Genomic DNA, 19,328 nt, shown 5'->3' on the forward strand with positions numbered 1-19,328 from the left:
ATCTGCAGGGACTAGAGGGAGGCCTGGATCCCTCTGTGCCAGGATGGAGGGGAAGTGGGGGGACAGAGGGCAGACCCTGCCTGCTCGGCTGTTTCCCACACTTGTGATTCCCTTGTGGGGTGTGTAAGGGCCACCACCTCCCTTACAGGAGGGGCAGGGGACGGAGCAGTCCCCTGGGTTTCACTGTGCCTGGGTGCTTCTCTCTCTCAGACATTGCTGCTGCCACCACACTGGTCTACTCAGGAACAGAGCCTCCCCTTAGTTGGAGGATGAAGGCTGGAGATTCGAGCATGAGTACATAGTAAGGGATGAGGCAGGAGACATAAGCCAAGGGCTGTGCAAAGACTGAAACGGTGTCTCACGTGGCACAGGGTGCTCAACTTTTGACTGTCAGATCCTTCCCAAGTCCCAGGATGGTTCCACAGGGTCCCAGTGATTAGCACAGCCTCATGGGCCCCCACGTCTCCCATCACTTCTCCTCACTTGTCTGCACGTGAAACGTCGCAACATAAGCACCCACTCCCCAAACAAACTCAATTATCTTGACCTTCTGGGTCAGTACTGAGAAGAAGCCCCATGTGTGCTTACTTCCCGATCTCATCCTGTCTGGTCAGAGGCTAGAAGAGGCCTCTTCCCCAGGTGATGGGAGACAAGAAATACCCCCTCCTGAGGAGGCCCCACTCGTGCACCTGGACTCAGCAGAATCCCACCACACCCCCCAGCTCTAGCATTGCTGCCATTCCACGAGGGGGCTGCAGAGGTTGACGACCCAGAGCTGACATTTGTGGGAACCAGCTTTGTGGGGACCAGCATTGCTGAATCTTTGTACTGGGGAAAACCCGAGACTTACTGTCCCATCAGGTTACTGTATATTCTCATTTATGATGCAGCCTCGTGTGGGGCAGCACAGTGAGCCTGCCCTTCCACTGAGCACCATCGAGGCAAGAATGAGGGCCCCGTCAGTTCCCAGGGTTGAACCAGAGTCCAGGCAGCCTGGGTTTAATGGCCAAGGATGCCCTGGGACTCAGGGTAATCAGGTGGCTGAGACCCCGGGCTTCAGGTCATTAGACTGAATAGCACACCCTTCACCTGTCTGCTGTGCTGTTCTCCACAGGCTGCTTCACTGCTCTGCCTCCGTGTTCTCATAGGCCCTCGGGGATAATACTGTCTTCATGGGAAATAAACATCAAACACGATAAAGAGCTTAGCACCGTGTCTGACGTGTAGCATGTGCTCAATGAATGGGAGGTACTGTGGGGCAATGGTGCAGACCAGGCCACACCAGGGACCAGGGCCTTGATAGAGAAAAGGTGGTGAAGGACATGATGGGATAGCAAGGACACAGAGACAGGAGGGGAGAGGCCTCCTGTACCTCTGGGGACATCGCTGCCCCTCTTTTCTCCCTGTAAAAGCCACTTCTGTCTCTTTGGCAGGGGGTCTGGGAAAACAAAATCAAGCATCTTCTCATCTCGCTGGATTCCACATGGGTATACAACCCCTAAATCTTTTAACCTCTGTGCCAAGGTGCATCAGGAAGCTGGGTGCAGGAAGGCTGCCCTGTCTGTCCACCCTCTGCCATCCCCGAAGTAGGGAAGTGTGGTTCTCTTAGGGATTCTGAGTACATGGCTGCCTGGTGTCCAACCAGTGGGGCTTCATGAAGTTTTCTCTACAAGGTGATGGGAGGATAAGAATTGAAAAAAAATGTTTTTTTGATTGATTTTAGAGAGAAGAAGGGAAAGGGAGAGGGAGAGATAGAAACATCAATGAGACAGAACATTGATTGGCTGCTTCCTGCATGCCCCTCAATGGGGTTTAGACCCTCAACCTGGGCATGTGCCTTGACAGGGAATCAAACTGGAGACCTGTTGGTGCAGGGGTCCCTGCTCAACCACTGAGCCACACCAGTCGGGCAAGGAGGATAAAGATTTATCTTCCATTTATCACCTTCAAACCTCCCAGCTCTTCTAGAAAGTGGGCCTCTAGTGGGGCCAGATGTTACTGCAGATTGCAGAGCATTTGCAAGTTTATAGGTTTTAAAAGGTCAGGCTCTTTTGTGGTAAAAGTTTTACAGATCAGTAAAAATTTACTGCCAAAGACGGGAACACAGCAGTATGAAAAAGGCTGGAGCCAGGAGTCCAGAGGATGTCAGCTCCATCCATCACGACCTGGGGGCCTGAGCCATGTCACCAAGGCTCTCTGGACTCTGTGTTTCAATGTGGAAGATGGGAGCAAGAAAAGTGACATGGATGGACGGATGGGCGGGCGGGTGGAAAGCTCTTGGCACACGTGAGAGAGTACAGCCCCCTTCCCTGGGTGCTGGGAGCAGCTGGTCACAAAGGGAGGCCCAGGCCTGTGGGTCTTGCAGCCTTGAGCTCTTCATTACCCACCTGGATTGCTGCCAGCTGCATGTCTGCCTCCACTCCCTGGGAGGAGCCTGGCCTTCTGCAGCTGGAGCTCAGCAATCAAATTAGTCCTGCCTCTGCTTCTTCCTGATCCCCGCAGGCCAATGGGAGTTCATCACGGCCTGGAACTAATTTGTGTTTAAAAGGGGCAAAAGTGATTCCACAGTTTTATTGGAGGCAATTTACACCCCGCCCCTGGCCACAGCTCCCACTCCGCATGTCTGTTGTGCCATCAAGTCCACCAACAGGACATTTCTTCGGGGGAAACTTGGTTGCTGCTCCAGCAGAGGCACACAGGTCCAGCATCTCCATGCATCTTGCTCTAATCCTGTTACCCAAGTAGCTCATTCTCTAATGCACACGCCCTGCCAAAGACATCCCTCCTTCCCGAGCACAGCTGGGCAGTCCCAGGGGTTCCAGGGGCTCAGTGCAGACATGAAGGCATGGGCCCACGGAACAGGGTGTCTGGGCTTTCGCACTGCCCCCGATGGCTCCCAGCACATGCCCGTGGCAGGCCCTCTGCTCCACAGTGTGGAGAGTCTGCTCCCCAGACTTCCTTATGGGGAGGAGTGAGCACAGTCAGGCACCCAGGTCCATAGCTCAGACCCTCCTGCTGCTTCTGCCTCCTCCTCCTTCTCCTTTCTTCCTTTCCTCCTAGTGTTCCTCCTCCTTTCTCCCCTCTTCCCTGCCTTTTTCACTCCTCTCTTCCTCCTCCGTTTCCTACCAATGTTTCTTCTTTTCTCATTTTTCTTTTATGTTTTACTTCTCTCCCTCCTCTTCTTCAGATGCCCCGTTTTTTATAGTTTTGCCTCCTGTTTCTTTCACCTCTTCTCGCCCTTTCCCTCAGCCCTGGCACTGCCCGGTCGGAGCTCGTTGGGTGCCTGGTGCCTTTTGCTGCCTTTGGTCTCCGCAGGCTGCGCTCCGTGGAAGGAATGGGCCCCGGCCACCCTGGCCTCTGCTTGGAGCGAGATGGGGGAGCGCCCCTTGGGGATGCCCAGGACCAGGTGGGGGCTGCGTTAGAGTGGGGGAAGGAGTGGTTACGTGTCTGCTTGCTCTTTGATGATGAAACAACTATAATAAAACCCCATGAGGTTTGTTGCTGTCATGTGAAGGGAACCCACCAAGGAATGGTACAATGCTATAAGCAGATTTCATCATGTAAGCGGACAAGAAAAGAAAGCCGTCTAGCCCTGGCCGGTTTGGCTCAGCACTTAGAGCGTCAGCTTGAAGACCAAGGAGTCGCAGGTTTGATTCTGGCCAAGGGCACAAACCTCAGTTGCAGTTCAATCCCCAGCTCTGGTCGGGGTTGTGCAGAGGCAACCAGTGGATGTGTCTCTCTCATGTCGATGTTTCTCTCTCTGTTTCCCCCTGCCACTCTATCTGAAGATAAATGAAAAATATCCTTGGTAAGGGATTAAAAAAAAAAAAAAAGGATGCTGTCTAGAAATCTGCAGCAGGTTTCGAAGTGGTAGTGGAGGAGAGTGAGCCTGAGCCTGAACGTGCTGTTCATCCCTCTGATGTGGGCTCGAGCTGGTGGGAATCCACAGGCCCTTCGAGGCCCCGCCCGCCTGGAGGCCCACAGCACTGCTTCTTCCTGCCTTGTGCTGCTGTCAAGCCTGGAGTCAGGGCACATTTTTCAGGGTAGAGGGTCTTGACTCTAAATTCTCTAGTAGTTTGGGGCCCCCTATTTCATCCTTTTTCTACCACTTTTTCTCATTTCTATTCCCTCAAAAGGAATTCTCAGAGCTGGTTTTCCTTGTTTGTCTAGATTGTGCAGTGAGGGAGCACATGACCTATAGGAGGGTGGTGCAGGCTCCTTGAGCTTGACTGAGCATCCAAGGCCAAACCCTGGCTAAAGGGCCAGGTGAAAGGACCCGTCTACGAAGGGTGTGATGCACCTGAATAAAGGGAGAAATTCACACCAAACCAAAATGGACTTACTTCTGACCCAGGTGGGCTTCTTTTTACTTAACCGAAATTCAGAAAATTCTTTCTTCTTGCAGTGTTCTCAGCCTATTCTAGCCTACGTTCAACAGGAATGGGGTTCAAAGGAATGCGATGTTCTGTAACTGAAGCTTGCTATGCCTGCACTTGGGTCAGGTGTATTTCACCTTGAAAACACCCGAGACAGAAAGTCTACATCTACTCTAACAGTGATGTGGGGGTGGGACACCTCCAAACCTGAATGTAAATCTCCAACAGTTCTTTCAGACAACTTGGGGGCACCCAGCTGGGCAGCTGAGGGATAGATACTTGCCTATTTTACTTACCAAAAAAGAAAATAAAAAACACTTATTTCAAGAAAACCACGTTTAAAGGAAAAGCATTGCAACTGCACATGGAATGATATTACCCAAAAAAGGGTGGCAGAATAAGAATTTATATGTGTGGTACACTTACTTTATTTCATATTGTTTTAGGTGGAAATTTTAGAGAATATATACCAAAACATGAACAGTGGCTGTCTCTGGGCTGTAAGTAAACCTATGGATGAGTTTCATTTTTCTTCATTTTTTCTATAATGAGCATGTATTGCTATTATATCTTAACTATATATATTTACTTTGTAAAATAAAAAATACATAAGTTGTATAGTATAGAAAATAATTGTATAGTATAAATATATCTATTACTTCTTGAATACTCAGTATGAATATTTAGATGAGGACAATGAGCAGACATAAGTCTCCTGTCCCGTTTCTGTCTGCAGAGATGCCCAGTCACCTGCTTAGCTGGGGCACTGTGTCACCCTGAGGAGCAAGAGAATGGCCTTCTGCCCCTCCCTCCTCACCCCACTCAGCCCCAGCCCAATGCTGGGAAATATATTTGCCGTGGGACATACATGAAGACCACTGCCTGGAGCACCTCCCAGCAGACAGAGTGCACCCTTGCTCCAGGGGCTCCTGCAGCCCCCTGGCCCCAAGGTACCCCTTGGGGAAATTAGCAAAGCCACCTGGCAGGACTGATGGACTGAGCTTCACTGAATGACATCAGCTGACCGGGGTTCCCTCCCAGTGGTTTCATCCCCTTCCCTCCCACCCTGAAACCTGATTCAGCTGACAGATTGACTGTGAAAAATCTTGGCAGCTTCCCAGACCTGGTGGCCCAGGCAGTGGGAGGCTGCAGCCTCAGAAGATGCTGGGAGCAGCCTGGGGAGGCAGGCTGGCTGGGACATGAGGTTGGCAGAGGGTAGACAGGCTGGCCCTCGGCGGGACTCACCCTGAATGCCTGTCCACTCTAAGGCGCCCACGCCGTGGGAAGGTCACCATGCTGCTGTGGGTCCTGCAGGCGCTGTTGCTCTGCTTCTGCCCGTGCTCCCCACGCAGGGAGAAGGTAAGGTGGTGGGGGGGGACTTGGCTGGCCACCTGCCGAGGGGTAACAGGGGATGCTCAATTCCTCCCAGGGTTGGGGGAAGTGGGGTTTGGAGTGGGTACGGCTGCAGGAAAGTCAGGGATCTCACTACATATGAGCACGTGAACATTCTGAGGCACTGTGGTCCAGTCAGAAAGTTGGGGAGGTTGAGCCCGGGTGAGAGCAGGGCTTGCTGAGAGGGATACAGAGCCACCTACTGTATGGGAAATGCAGAGACAGGTGCAGGTGCAGGTCCTCTCCTCTGCCCTGCCCCTAAACTCACCAGAGGCAGCTTCAAGGCCCCTTCTTGTTGTCAACAGGAAGGCTGTGGTCCAGTGAGGGGAAATGAGGGACTCAGGGCGCACGGCTTGTGGGCGGCAGCGTGGAGACAGAATAAGCGCAGTCCTCCTTCCTCGGCTGCACTGGTTCTGTTGCAGGCTTTCTCCGGGTCTTTGTTTCCTAAACTTTCCTTCCAGGGCCAAACTCCAGTGACACCAACACTTCCCTGCATCCCCGCCCATCCTTTCCTGCCTCCCCTGTGGATACGGGGTGTTTAAGTCACAAAAGGACCCATGGCCTTTTCCGAAGATGATGTTCATTCCCCTTGCCCAGAGCTGGCTGAGCTGGGGCTTGTACTGCTGCTCCTTCCCGTGAGCTGGCGCTGGGGAGCTCCGCAGGACAAGCAGCCCAGCTGGAAGTTACCACTGTTCTGGCTTCCTGGGCTGGAGAGAAGCTCTGTCCCTCCCAGGATGGCCTTTGCTCTGACCTTTGAGACCCAGTCTGGTCCTCTCCAGACAGGTCCGAATCCCAGACAACAGGATCGAGCTGGTGTTGCTGTAGTGAAGACACATAGGGCTCTGGGTTTGAATGTCAGTGATTCCACCTGCGGGGCACAGTACTCACCTTCCTGAGCCTGGGGGATTCTTATCTGTAAAATGGGCTGGGCTAAGACTGAAATGAGTGATGTGTTAGCTGATGCTATTCCAAAGGAAACACTCAATACATGCTCTCCCGTCTCTCCTCTCTTTCTGCTCCGCTCTGGAGGGGAGCTGGACCAGGGACAGGCAGGTGGAAGCAGGAAGGGAACCATTGGGACACATCTGCTGCACAGGTGCACACAGACAGACAAGATGAGAGAAGAGGCAGTCTTGCTTAGAGAAAACCAGGCCTGCTGTGACCTGGTCTCACCCTGTCTGTCCCCTCAAGGCCTTGCAGCCTGTACCCTGATCCTCTGGGTGCTCCCCTTCCTCACCCTATGCCCTCCCCTTCATATTTCTTGGCATCTTTTGGGAAGTCATCAACTATTCCCCAGAAGGATATCGGAGATGCACACAAACTCCCCATTGAATGGGGCTTGGGCCTAGGAGTTGGGTTTTCTCATCATTATTTGGGCCTTGCAGGCCTCCTGCTCTGGGAACAATTTGGTTTCTCCTTGCTTCCTCCACATCCCACCCCAACCCTCTTCCTAACCCCATCAGATTGCCCACATAGCAACCCTGCGAAGGGCCTGGCAAACCCTCCCCCAGGAGTTGGTGCCACGTGGAGAGGGGGAGGGGAGCTCCTTGGGGTGGATTTTGCAGGAGGGAGAGGAGAGGGCACTTGTCACTGGGTGCCCACCCTTCCTTCTTTGTCAGTTGCAGGCCGGGGTCAGGGTGACAATGAGCTGCATGGACACTGAGATCTGACCTCGACTGAGGCAAATACTCATGCAGGCCTCTGGGCTTAGAAACTGAGCTCTTGGAGCCACTGTTTTTGTACCCCTGTCATCTTCCAGAATCTCACACCCAGCATGAGCTCCCCTTGTTTCCCAGGGCCCCTCAGCCAGGGCCCCACAGGCTCCTCTCTGGGCAGGTATCTGCTGCCCACCTTCATCGACCCTCGGCCACCTTCTGACCTCACCTGTCCTGGGTGCCTTCTCTCACAATCCAGCCCTCTATCCACATAAACAAATGTGTAGCTTTCCCTTATGAGAGACTACCTTTGAATTTTGGCAGGAATCTCTGCAGACAACATGGTAATTTCTGTGGGGGGGTACCTGGAAATTTGGTGAGGCGGGGATGGTGAGGACACCTTACTTTAATGGCTTCAAGCCATGGTGAGAGAAGCAGTGACTCAGCTTGATGTCCACGTTGAACTGCTCTCCTTCCCAGCCAGGTGCAGGGGATGCCTCCAGGCCCATAACATCTCCGGGCCTGCTCTGCAGAGGCTGTCGGATCACCTCCTGACCAACTACAGGAAAGATGTGTGACCCATGTGGGACTGCAGGAAGCCAAGCACCATATCCATTGACATCATTGTCTACGCCATCCTCAGTGCGGCAAGCACAGCGCCAGTATGGCCCCAACTCAAGGGAGCAGACTGGGGTTGGAGGCCATGTGAATCCCAGTCCCCCTCTCGGCAGCATTGTGGACATCCGGGTGCCCACAGTACCTGTGGTCTAGCACCATGGCTCAGGGCACACTGCAGCACCCACCATCTGCAGAGCGGCCCAGACCAGGAACTGGGGTCACCCGTGCACTGCCTCTCCCACAGCCAATGGTACCGCATGCCTGTGTCATGGCACCATGTCCCTATGTGAGCTGAGGGTTCAGCCTGTCCTGTTCATTGCTGTGCCCTGTATTACACAGGTTCCTGGTACGTGGTGGGTGTTACTTGACGGTTGTTGAAGAGTTTATCATAAATCAAATAATTAATTGATACTTTCATTAATGACAGTAGCAGGAGGTTGGACATTCTACAGAGATAAACCAGGAGGCAAATGCAGAGATGCAGAGATAGGGGCATTGTGTTGGGTAATGGGGGGAACTCACTTCATTCTCTACTACAGTCCATGTGGCTGTTTGGGAAGGGAAGTTGGGAATTGGATAGGAACAGGGAGTGTGAATTTTTCACTCATTGTGACCTTGTACCTCTTGACTTCACACTAGGGCAGGAGATAGATATACACATATATAGAGATAAAAGATATTGTTATATATGCCTTGTATTATCTTCTATTATGTTATGTGTAACATATAAGTAAAATATATACAATATGCATGACATAATAGAAGCGTGTATGTGTTTTGTTTTGTTTTTTGGTATGTGCCCCTAGCGGGAACCGAACCCGGGACTCTCTGGTCTGCAGGCCAATGCTCCAACCGCTGAGCCAAACTGGCCAGGGTGTGTATATGATTCATGAAATCACTGTACTTCTCTCTAGCTGTAACCTAGTAAGAGACCGACTTGTCCTGGCTGGCCCCTCTCCCTGCCCCTTTGCTTCACTCCCACTTCCCAAGGAAATAGAGAACAATGCAGGAGCTCCTTCTGGGGTTTGTGTGCACAGGGTGGACCCCTAGCCCACAGGGCCACCTATGCCAAGCTCCCTTTCCATTCCCGGGATGAGAAGAACCAGGTACTGACCACCTACATCTGGTACCGGCAGGTGAGCAGACCAGCTCCCCACTCTGCCTCATTTCCCGGGACGGGACTTACTCTCCAGGAAGGTTCTCCACTTCCAGGTGCAGGAACCTCAGAGGCCTTGGTGAGGGAGGGGGGGGGTTCAGAAGTCTGGACTCCCTACCTTGGGCCTGGGAATGGAAGGAAACGGGAAGATCAGTGGAGGAGAAATCCCCCGAACACCTCTGGGTTCTGAAGTTCTGCCTGGAATCCCAAACAAGTGGATATCCAACCTCCAGACACCTCCCGTGCCAGGGAACTCAGGAGGCAGCTACCTCGCATTTAAAGGGTTCTATTTACTAGAAACATCTTCTTTGTATTAAGCCCAATTGGACGACAACCAAATTGGGTGATTGAAACAGGATGAATCCGTCCACTTAGTCTTGCCATCCTTGGCCATTTCCCGCCTCTTCCAGCTTCTGCCGGGCTGTGGTCAAGCACTGCGTGTGGAACCCCTGAGGCCAGAGCGGCATTTCTGGCTTGGAGCTGGGGGGCCGGTCAGGCAAACAGAGGAGGCTGCTGTCCGCAGGGCTGTCCTGCCTGGTAGCCCCTGGGTGTGTGGGGAGGTGTCAGAACAGAGGGGAAGCCAACACGGCTAAAGAGGGGGTGCAGGGGGTGAGGACAGTTCACAGAGGTCAAGCCTGAGAGAGTCTGGGGTGCCTGGTATTCATGGGCCTCTGTTAAATCCCTCGGCTCTTCCTGGACACACACCACAACCAGCTCGTGGGACAGGAAGTGGGGTGAAGCAAGAAGCCAGATACTGAATCCTGACACACTGCTCTCTTCTGCCTCAGAGAGACCCCTAAATACAGAGCACACCTGCCTCAGGGAAGGGCCCCACGCAGCACTAGGCTTCCTGAAGCTCCTTTCCTGGGACATGCCTGGGTCCCACCTCTGGCCCTGCAGGGGCGCTCGTCTGCCCCAGCAGTGAGAGGGTGCCAACCTACGATGTGCTGAGGGACTGGAATCAGAGACACAAACTAGACTCGGGCCCTGCGCACAGTGAGCTCAGGCTGGTGCAGACCGTGGACACGGAACAGATCATTCCATGCAGCCGCCTGAGGCAGCAGGCAAGGCGTCAGCCACGGAACACAGAGGAGCACGTGAACCCTCCAGGAGAGCGGTTCACAGAGGCTCCTGGAGAAAGGAGTAGACAGGCACCTTGGTTACGGACTCTGGGAGGGAGGGTAAGGCTCACCTTGATGAAGAAGACAGTGCAGGTGGGAGAGGGGCAGCGTGTAGAGGGACGTGGAGTTCCCACAGCGTGTCGTCCTGCGTGGCTGAGTGCAGGCTCCACAGAGCAGGCGCGTGGGGGGCTGGTTAGGGAGGCCTTGCTGACCGTGGGGTCTAACTTTACCCTAGTCCAGTGAGGCTGCACCAAAGAATTTTTGGGGGTTTTTTGGTTGTTTTTCTTGGTACATGCCCCTAGCAGGAACCGAATCTGGGACTCTCTGGTCTGCAGGCTGATGCCCCAACCATTGAATCAAACTGGCCAGTGCCACACCAAAGAATTTTAAGCAAGAGAGTAACATGATAGGATATCTATTTTATGTTTCTATACAATTGGGATTATCTATTATATTCTGCTTTATAACCTTTTCAATGTGTGTTCTCTTTGTTTTTTTCCCTAATGATTTGAAAGACATATTCTTATTTTAATCTAGCCAGGCTGGTATTAAGTTCACATTATTTTGTTTAATTATTGGTGATAATAAACATCATCTATTAACTTCCAAAGCACAGCACCCCAGTATTTAGTATGCCAGTCCTCACAGCCCACTCCCGCTGACTTACCTTTTTTCCCCATGTTTTCAAATAGACTGTGAAATGTGAAATGAGTATACTCATTAGAGAACAATGCAGGAGCTCCTTCTGGGGTTCATGTGTGCAGGGTAGATTCCTAGCCCATGGGGTCTTGCCAGAACGACTGATGTAAATAGAATATTCACGTCAGTCATTCTGGTAAGAGAGCATTGATAAAAACTTCACAGTAACCATCTCCACCGTGTGAGGTCCACGCTATTATTCCATTTACATATGTGCAAACCAAGACCCGAGATGCTATTTGTTGCGGATCCCTCCGCTGGTGGGTGGGGTTAGAACATTACTAATGACTGAATGCTTCCCCGGGAGAGGCTGCGTCTGTCTGCATTGTGTTTGCACGTGGGGAGTGCCTGAGTACAAAGGTGGGGGACTCCTGGGTACTGCTGAGTGCTTTGGGTGCCACTGACACAAGATTCCCCAGAAGATGCCGACCTGTCTCCTGGGCCCTGAGTGGTGACGTTGGCCCGAGGCAGAGGGGCCCCCTGACGGGCCCTGCTCCTTCCCTAGTACTGGACTGACGAGTTCCTCCAGTGGAACCCCGAGGACTTCGACAACGTCACCAAGCTGTCCATCCCCACGGACAGCATCTGGGTCCCGGACATCCTCATCAACGAGTTGTGAGTACTGTCGCCGGTACCGCGGGCTGAGGAAGGCGGGGCAGGGAGACCAGACCACAGCCTTGCGTCTGCGGTCTCAGCCAGCCTTGTGGAGCAGGAGGTAAAGTTAGCGTGGCCCCAAATTTCCTGTTGTATTTTCCTTTCTTTTTCTTTTTAATGCTTTGTGTTGAAACTGCACTTTTTCTATGCTTGGGCCCCTCCCTGGGGAAGGGCAGCCAACTGCCTTCCCCCCATCCTTCAGGTGCCTTCAGGAGCCAGTGCCTGGGCCTCTGAGCCTAGTGCCGAGAATAGGGCTGGGGAGACGGGTGGAAGGAGAGGGTGGAGGGGCCGTCACCCTCCGACCAGGGACCACTGCACTGCCCACTCTAGGGGGTACTCACACTGTTTAATGAGGGCAGTCGACCTAGAGCCTCGTGCCCTGCATAGTGAATAGAGCTCTCATCTCTCAGCCTGATGCCCAGAAGGCCCCAGGCTCAGACCACTGCATGCCACAGTGGTCACTTGGGAGACCCTGGGGGTCAAGGATCTGCTGAGATAGCAGAACAAAGTCTTTCCCACCTTGCCCCAATTATTCTCAATGATTCTTCTAGTTCCTTTTCCTCCAGAGATGATTCATCTCATTTCACAAGACTTCTAACATTGGGAAGCCAAGAGCAGCCCAAGTCAGGATGGGACCCACCAAGCCTGCCCATCGCCCAGCCCAGTGGGTGGCAGTGTAGGGAGAGCTGGGCGTGGTCCTTAGAGTCGGTGGCCTCTGGGGTCCATGGATCCTCGCCAGCCTTTTGTGGCTGGGTTGCCAGGGGAATAAAGAAGTCCCTTTATTCAGGAACACGTGGAAAGTAGCCTTGACAATGGCAGGTGAGGACGCCTAAGACAGATAAGAAGGTTAGAAAGCGTGAGTCCAGAAAAAGCTGTCCTGCTGCCTAGACCCTCCCTGAATTTCTTTCCCTGCTGGGTTGCTCAGAGACCTTCAGATTCCCAGGGCTTGACCTGCTTCTTGAGCCCCAAACTGACCCCTCTTCCCTGGCCAGTGTGGACGTGGGGAAGTCTCCGGATATCCCGTACGTGTATGTCCGGCACCATGGTGAGGTCCAGAACTACAAGCCCCTGCAGGTGGTGACCGCCTGTAGCCTGGACATCTACAACTTCCCCTTCGACATGCAGAACTGCTCGCTGACCTTCACCAGCTGGCTGCACACCAGTGAGTAGATGGTTTCGGAGGCGGGGCGCAGGTTGGGGGCTCAGGGACGAGAGTGAGGAGCACATGCTGGATGCTGTCTCCCGTATCCGACTTACTGACCACTTTCGAATGCCGCTGAGCCTGTTTCCTTATCCTGCAACAGGATTGAGCTGGTTGCCCTCATGTCTCCCCAGTGGTCATACTGGCTGAATGAGACCTTGTAAACTGACTGCAAGACACTCGGTAAGGCCAGTTCTTTGGGTCACTAACAGGAGCTGGCCCTCGATGTCTCTCAGAGCCACCCCTTCCCTCCACTGACGCAGCCTCCCCCCAATCAGGCCACCCTGATCTCATGCCCAGGTTTCTGCAGAAGCTTCCTAGCTGGTCCCCCTCCAGGTCATGCTCCTCACAGCAAACAGATCTTGTTAAATGCAAATCTGCTGAAAACCCTCGGTGGCTTCCCAGCATTTCCAGGACAGAATCCAAACCCGTTAGCTGGACTCAGGGCCCTGCAGCCCGGCCTGGCCCACAGCCCACTGCTCCCGCCTCACCTCCCGCGCGCTCCCCTGAGACCTGCTCCGGCCCCGCAGCCTCCTTCCCAGGCACCAAGTGCCCGTTCTTCCTTGGCACATGCTGCTTCCTCTTCTACGCCACCTTGCCCCCCCCCCCTCCGCTTTCCTTCTTGTCCCTCCTCTGCCAACCACACGTGGGTTGGCCACTCCTCGACTCACCTTTGAATCACAGCCTCATGGTAATTCCTGGGGGGAACCCCCTCTCAGCCCCCAGACTAGGCATCACCACTGCCCAATAGTATAGCCTCCCGTTCGATTCCTCCTCTACTGCATCTGTAGGCCCTTGTTCAATGCCCACTTCTCTGGATAGGAGCTGAGAGGGCCGGGACGTGATTTCCGACCCACCTTTAGGTGCCCAGCCCAGAGGAAGGTGGATGAACTCCAGGTGCTCACTAAGGTCTAGTGAAGTGAGCCCCAGGCCGCTGCGGAAGGCACCTCCGCTGCCCTTCTGATGGCATTGCAGTCGCCACAAGTGACGCAGGGAACACGCAACTCCCTGAACCGAAACCAGAATTACAAATCATCTCTGACCTTTGCTCTCTACCCTCATTCCCAAACTCTTCACCAACTTCCCACACCAAGGCCTAACCTCTTCCAGTGGTATACACTTCATGCCGTAGGTCCTTCCAGGTCCTTCTCCAGTCTTGGTGTATACACACATACATCTACGTCCATGGAAAGTACATGGACGTTATTCCATGGGTCTTTGTTACATAAATGCATCATCGATGCCACTGCTGCTTGGTTCTTTTTACTCAGCAGCAGGTCTGGGCCATTTTCCCAGTCAGTGCAGTGTGGATCTCCCTCATACATTCCGGCTGTCGCAGAATCTCCCGTGGTTTGGAGGCATCAGAGTTTGTGTAGCATTTTCCTGATGGATGGGCATTTAGATCTTTCCCACTATTCTGCTGCGGTGGATACTCCTGTCCCTGCTGCACACGAATGTCTGTCTCTGGAGTAGACACAGAGATGCTAAGCTGTTACTGCGTAAGCCGGGATTTCGCTCGTTCCTAGTTCCGATGGCTCTCTGAAGGCAGAGGCGAAGAGTGTTGACTGTGTTCATTTCCTGAGTGGGTAGTTCTCACAGGAAAACCTAGAAAGGGGTGTGGGGAAGGGTGGCTTTCTAATAGATGGTTTGCTTGGTTCTTTGCATTTTGCTCTGTGCTTCATGCATTGCCCTCGCCGCAGCCCGCTGTGCAGATGGGTGCGGTGTGCACGGTTACCTCCTTGTATAGCTGAGGGAACGGAGGCTGGAGAGCAAGAGCCAAGTGAGCCCAGTCTCTGGGTGCAGCCGCCCTGTGCCCACCACGCAGGGCCTGGCGGGCTCCTCGGGGAGTCCAGAGCCGCCCTCCTCTCTCCCAGTCCAGGACATCAACATCTCCCTGTGGCGCCCGCCGGAGAAGGTGCAGTTCGACAAGAGCGTGTTCATGAACCAGGGCGAGTGGGAGCTGCTGGGGGTGCTGCCCCAGTTCCGGGAGTTCAGCATGGAGAGCAGCGACTGCTACGCAGAAATGAAGTTCTACGTGAGTGGACACGGGTGCGGGTGGGGAAGTCGCAACGAGCGCTGCTAGACCGTCATGCGCAGGTAGACTGAGACGTTCGGGAAAGAACCGCATGCCCTTGCCCATCTCCAGGGGCGCATCCCTTCCTGGATCGCCAGTGAGGTAGACAGGGCAGCACTGAATTGTCCCTCACTTACCCTGGACAGCCACAAGCTGGACCAGAGGCAGAATCTGGGGTCTGTCCATTCCCTCTCTGAACAATCCAGGTTGAAAGCCCTACCGAGCAAGGGGGGCAGGACGGGCTGTGGGTCTTGGACACAGGCCGGTCTGCCCAAGGCTCCCCCAGAGCTCCTCTTGTCCCAGGTGGTCATCCGCCGGCGGCCCCTTTTCTACGTGGTCAGCCTGCTGCTGCCCAGTATCTTCCTCATGGTCATGGACATTGTGGGCTTCTACCTGCCCCCCGAGAGTGGCGAGAGGGTCTCCTTCAAGATCACACTTCTCCTGGGCTACTCCGTCTTCCTGATCATTGTGTCCGACACGCTGCCCGCCACCGCCATTGGCACGCCCCTCATTGGTAAGGCCTGTTGCCGGGGAAGCGCTTGGTGCGGCCCGGGAACCAGGAGCGGACCTCTCCCACCGCCCGTGTGTCCCCCCTTCTCGGCCGGCACAGGTGTCTACTTTGTGGTGTGCATGGCTCTGCTGGTGGTCAGCTTGGCTGAGACCATCCTCATCGTGCGGCTGGTGCACAAGCAGGACCTGCAGCGGCCCGTGCCCGCCTGGCTGCGGCGCCTGGTTCTGGAGAAGGTGGCCCTGCTGCTTTGCCTTGGGGAGCAGCCAACCTTCCACAGGTGTCCAGCCACTTCCCAAGCCACCAAGACCAAAGAGTGCTCAGGTGAGAGGCCGGGCCCGTCTGGCCTGGACGCAGGGCGCGGTGGGGAGTCTCTGGAGAGCTGCAGGAGGGCCCGGCAGGCCGGGGAACGGGTGTCCCTGCACGCGGCACCCCACGCACAGCCGCGGGGAGGGGCAGCCCGAAGCGTCAATCTTTCTGCACCTTCACACGCTCTCATCAGCCAGGAGGGACAGACAGGGCAGGCGGCCCAGGAGCTGAGCTTTCCAGGAGCGGAGGCCTCTGGGCTGAGGGTGGCCGCTCTCTGAGAAGGACCCCGAACGGGGTCAAATAGGTGCCCCTCCGGTGGGTAGCTGACTACCTGCCACATGGTCAGCTGCCGCAGCCCTTCGAATTTTAAATACCGGTGGGGCAGACAGACGGGTGCAGAGCGGGCTCAGCGTGGTCCCCCGAGGAGCGGCACAGCCACCATTTGTCGGCGGTTGTGGCGGTTGTTTGTTGGTCTACTTCTCGGGTACTTTGTGCCAGGCATATGCAAAGCACCCCACCTCGCTCCACCCCACTCTACCCAGCCCTATTCCACCCCACCCCATCCCACCTCACCCCACCCCACCCCACCTCACCTCAGTGCACCCCACTCCACCCCACCCCACCTCACTCCACCCCACCCCATCTCACCTCAGTGCACCCCACTACACCCCACCCCACCTCACTCCACCCCACCCCATCTCACTTCAGTGCACCCCACCTCACCCCACCCCACCTCACCCCACCCCACCTCACTGCACCCCACCCCACCTCACGCCACCCCACCCCACTCTACCCAGCCCTATTCCACCCCACCCCACACCACCTCACTGCACCCCACCTCACTCCACCCCACCCCATCCCACCTCACTGCACCCCACCTCACTCCACCCCACCCCATCTCACCTCAGTGCACCCCACCTCACCCCACCCCACCTCACCCCATCCTACCTCACTGCACCCCACCCCACCTCACTCCACCCCACCCCACTCTACCCAGCCCTATTCCACCCCACCCCATCCCACCTCACTCCACCCCACCCCACCCCACCTCACTCCACCCCACCCCATCTCACCTCAGTGCACCCCACCTCACCCCACCCCACCCCACCCCGGGACAAAGCTCAGTCACTAAAATGCTGCAGCACACCAAAAGATACATTCTTGCTGATTTGACAAAAAAAAAGTATAATTTTGATTCATTCACACCAAATGGCTATTGTGCTGGCTGCTGTCATTTTCCCACTTGACAATCTAAGGGGAAGAATCAGTGCCCTTGACTAAAGAGTCAGGTGTTGCCTGTTTTATTTATTTTTTATTTCTTTTTATCCCCACCCAAGGCCATTTTTGCATTTATCTTCAGATAGAGCGGGAGGGAGAGATGAAGGAAGAGAGAGAGAGAAACATCGATGTGAGAGAGACACATTGACTGGCCGCCACCCACACGACCCCACCTGGGGCCGGGGACAAACCGCAACCAAGGCTCGTGCCCTCGGTGGGAACCAAACCCAGGAGTCCCTGGTCCGTGGGCTGATGCTCCAACAGCTGAGCCAAACCAGCCAGGGCAGGTTGTGCCTGTTTTAAAAATTCTTGCTGGTCCGGCCGGTGTGGCTCAGTGGTTGAGCATCGACCCAGCACCAAGTGGTCGCCAGTTCGATTCCCGGTCAGGGCACATGCCCAGGTTGTGGGCCAAATCCCCAATATGGGGCATGCAGGAGGTGGCTAATCAATGTTCTCTCATCAGTGTTTCTACCTCTCTCTCCCTCTCCCTTCCTCTCTTTCTAAAATCAATAAAGAAAAAAAAGTTTACCCTGGCAGGTTTGGCTCAGCGGTAGAGCATTAGCTCCAGAACCAGTGAGTCATGGGTTTGATTCTGGCCAAGGGCACATACCTGGGTTGCGGTTCCTCCCCAGCCCTGGTTGGGGTCATGCAGAAGGCAACCAGTCGATGTGTCTCTCTCACGTTGATCTTTCTCTCTCTCTGCCTCTCTCTCCCTCCACTCTATATAAAGATAAATGGGAAAATATCCTTGGGTGAGGAGAAAAAAAAGAAAAAAAAATTCTTAAATAAATAAATAGAATTCTTGCAGCACGCCGGCCTTGAAAATTGCTGAGCTAGAGCATCAGCCTAGCACCTAGTCTCACGGCTCACCTGGTGTGTTTTCCGGCGCAGAGGACGCAGTCGAGGGGGGCCATCGAGGCAACGTGCCATCGTGGAGAGAGCGGTGGGTTCAGGGTCCAGCTATCTAGGCCTCACTAGTCAGTGATGCTCCAGCTGTGTGACCACAGGCTACTCACTTAACTCTCTGAGCTTTAGTGCCTTTATACAGAAGTGGATGATAATTACTCCTACTCTGCTCTTTCCTGGGGCAGTGGTGAGGCTCAGATGAAATAATGACAATCAAATTGCTGGGGAAAGTCCATGAGTTAAAAAGAAGTGCTCAGAATGGATAAATACTGTTTATGACGTTGGTGACTTGGGGAGGGGACGGAGGATGGGAGTAAGAGGGGTATGCAGGGATCTTCTATCGCACTGGCTTTCTTAACTTGCTTAAGTTGGATGGTGGGTACACAAGTATGTAAGTTATTCTCAATACTCTCTATGTCTGAAACTGTTCATAATAAAATTTCCTGCTGGGCAAAGAAACGTGCAGGATGGTGCTCAGGTCATCTCCCTCCCTTGCCAATGCTCTGCCCCTTCCTCCAGACATGGGGAACCACTGCGGCCATTTGGGAGGACCCCGGGACGTGGACAGGACGCCGAAGGGCAGAGGCAGCCCGCCGCCCCCGCCGCGGGAGGCCTCCCTGGCGGTGTGTGGGCTGCTGCAGGAGCTGGCCTCCATCCGGCACTTCCTGGAGAAGCGGGAGGAGAGCCGCGAGGTGGCCCGGGACTGGCTGCACGTGGGCTCCAAGCTGGACAGGCTGCTCTTCCGCCTCTACCTGCTGGCGGTGCTGGCCTACAGTGTCACCCTGCTCGCGCTCTGGTCCATCCGGCAGTATTCCTGAGGAGTACAGCCCAGTGGGGGGGGTACAGATTAGGATGAGGATGGGGGAATGTGGGGGGGTGCCAGGGATGTTCTCGAGACACATCGCAGATCCATGCCGGTTCCCAACGCCAGTCTATGCCAAAAGCAAGACCATAACTCTTTCCCCAAAAACTTCATGTTCAAGACCCTCACATCCTCCCCCACCCCACCCCACCTGCCCACGATGGCTTTAAAACATGTCTTAGATCAGAGGAAACCCATGTGTCTGCTAGCTTTGCTCTATATGTCTGTGCATGAAGCCATGTCCCCCCGGCGCCTCCCTAAACAAGGCGCGTTGGAATCCTACGCATCTCTCTCAGCCTTGTGTGGAAGCAAACGGGCTACTGCACGGGCCTGCCCACTGCACTGTTTCTACAACACTAACTTCTTCACCCCGCCTGTGACCCCTTCCCTGGGCACTCCCGTCTCATCAGATCCGGGGGGTAATAAAAGGCAATAAATCCCTAAACTCTCTTCTTGGCCATTTGTCAGGAGCTGAGTGGGTGGATGAAGAGGTTCAAAGGTACTGGTGACAATGAGGTT

The 19,328-nt window shown here is 54.5% G+C and overlaps 1 protein-coding gene across 1 annotated transcript; it reads left to right on the top strand.

Moving 5' to 3' along the window:
• Positions 1 to 5,669: 5,669 nt before the first annotated feature.
• HTR3A (5-hydroxytryptamine receptor 3A) lies at positions 5,670 to 18,765 on the top strand. The gene is given in 10 exon segments (XM_036259501.1): positions 5,670 to 5,694; positions 5,697 to 5,735; positions 7,904 to 8,067; positions 9,115 to 9,177; positions 11,523 to 11,632; positions 12,664 to 12,833; positions 14,747 to 14,907; positions 15,250 to 15,460; positions 15,557 to 15,778; positions 18,467 to 18,765. Coding segments are annotated over 10 exon segments (1,464 nt in total).
• The last annotated feature ends 563 nt before the right edge of the window (positions 18,766 to 19,328 follow it).

The sequence above is a fragment of the Molossus molossus genome, unplaced genomic scaffold (genome assembly GCF_014108415.1).
Source record: "Molossus molossus isolate mMolMol1 unplaced genomic scaffold, mMolMol1.p scaffold_m16_p_13, whole genome shotgun sequence".
Classification (NCBI taxonomy): domain Eukaryota; kingdom Metazoa; phylum Chordata; class Mammalia; order Chiroptera; family Molossidae; genus Molossus; species Molossus molossus.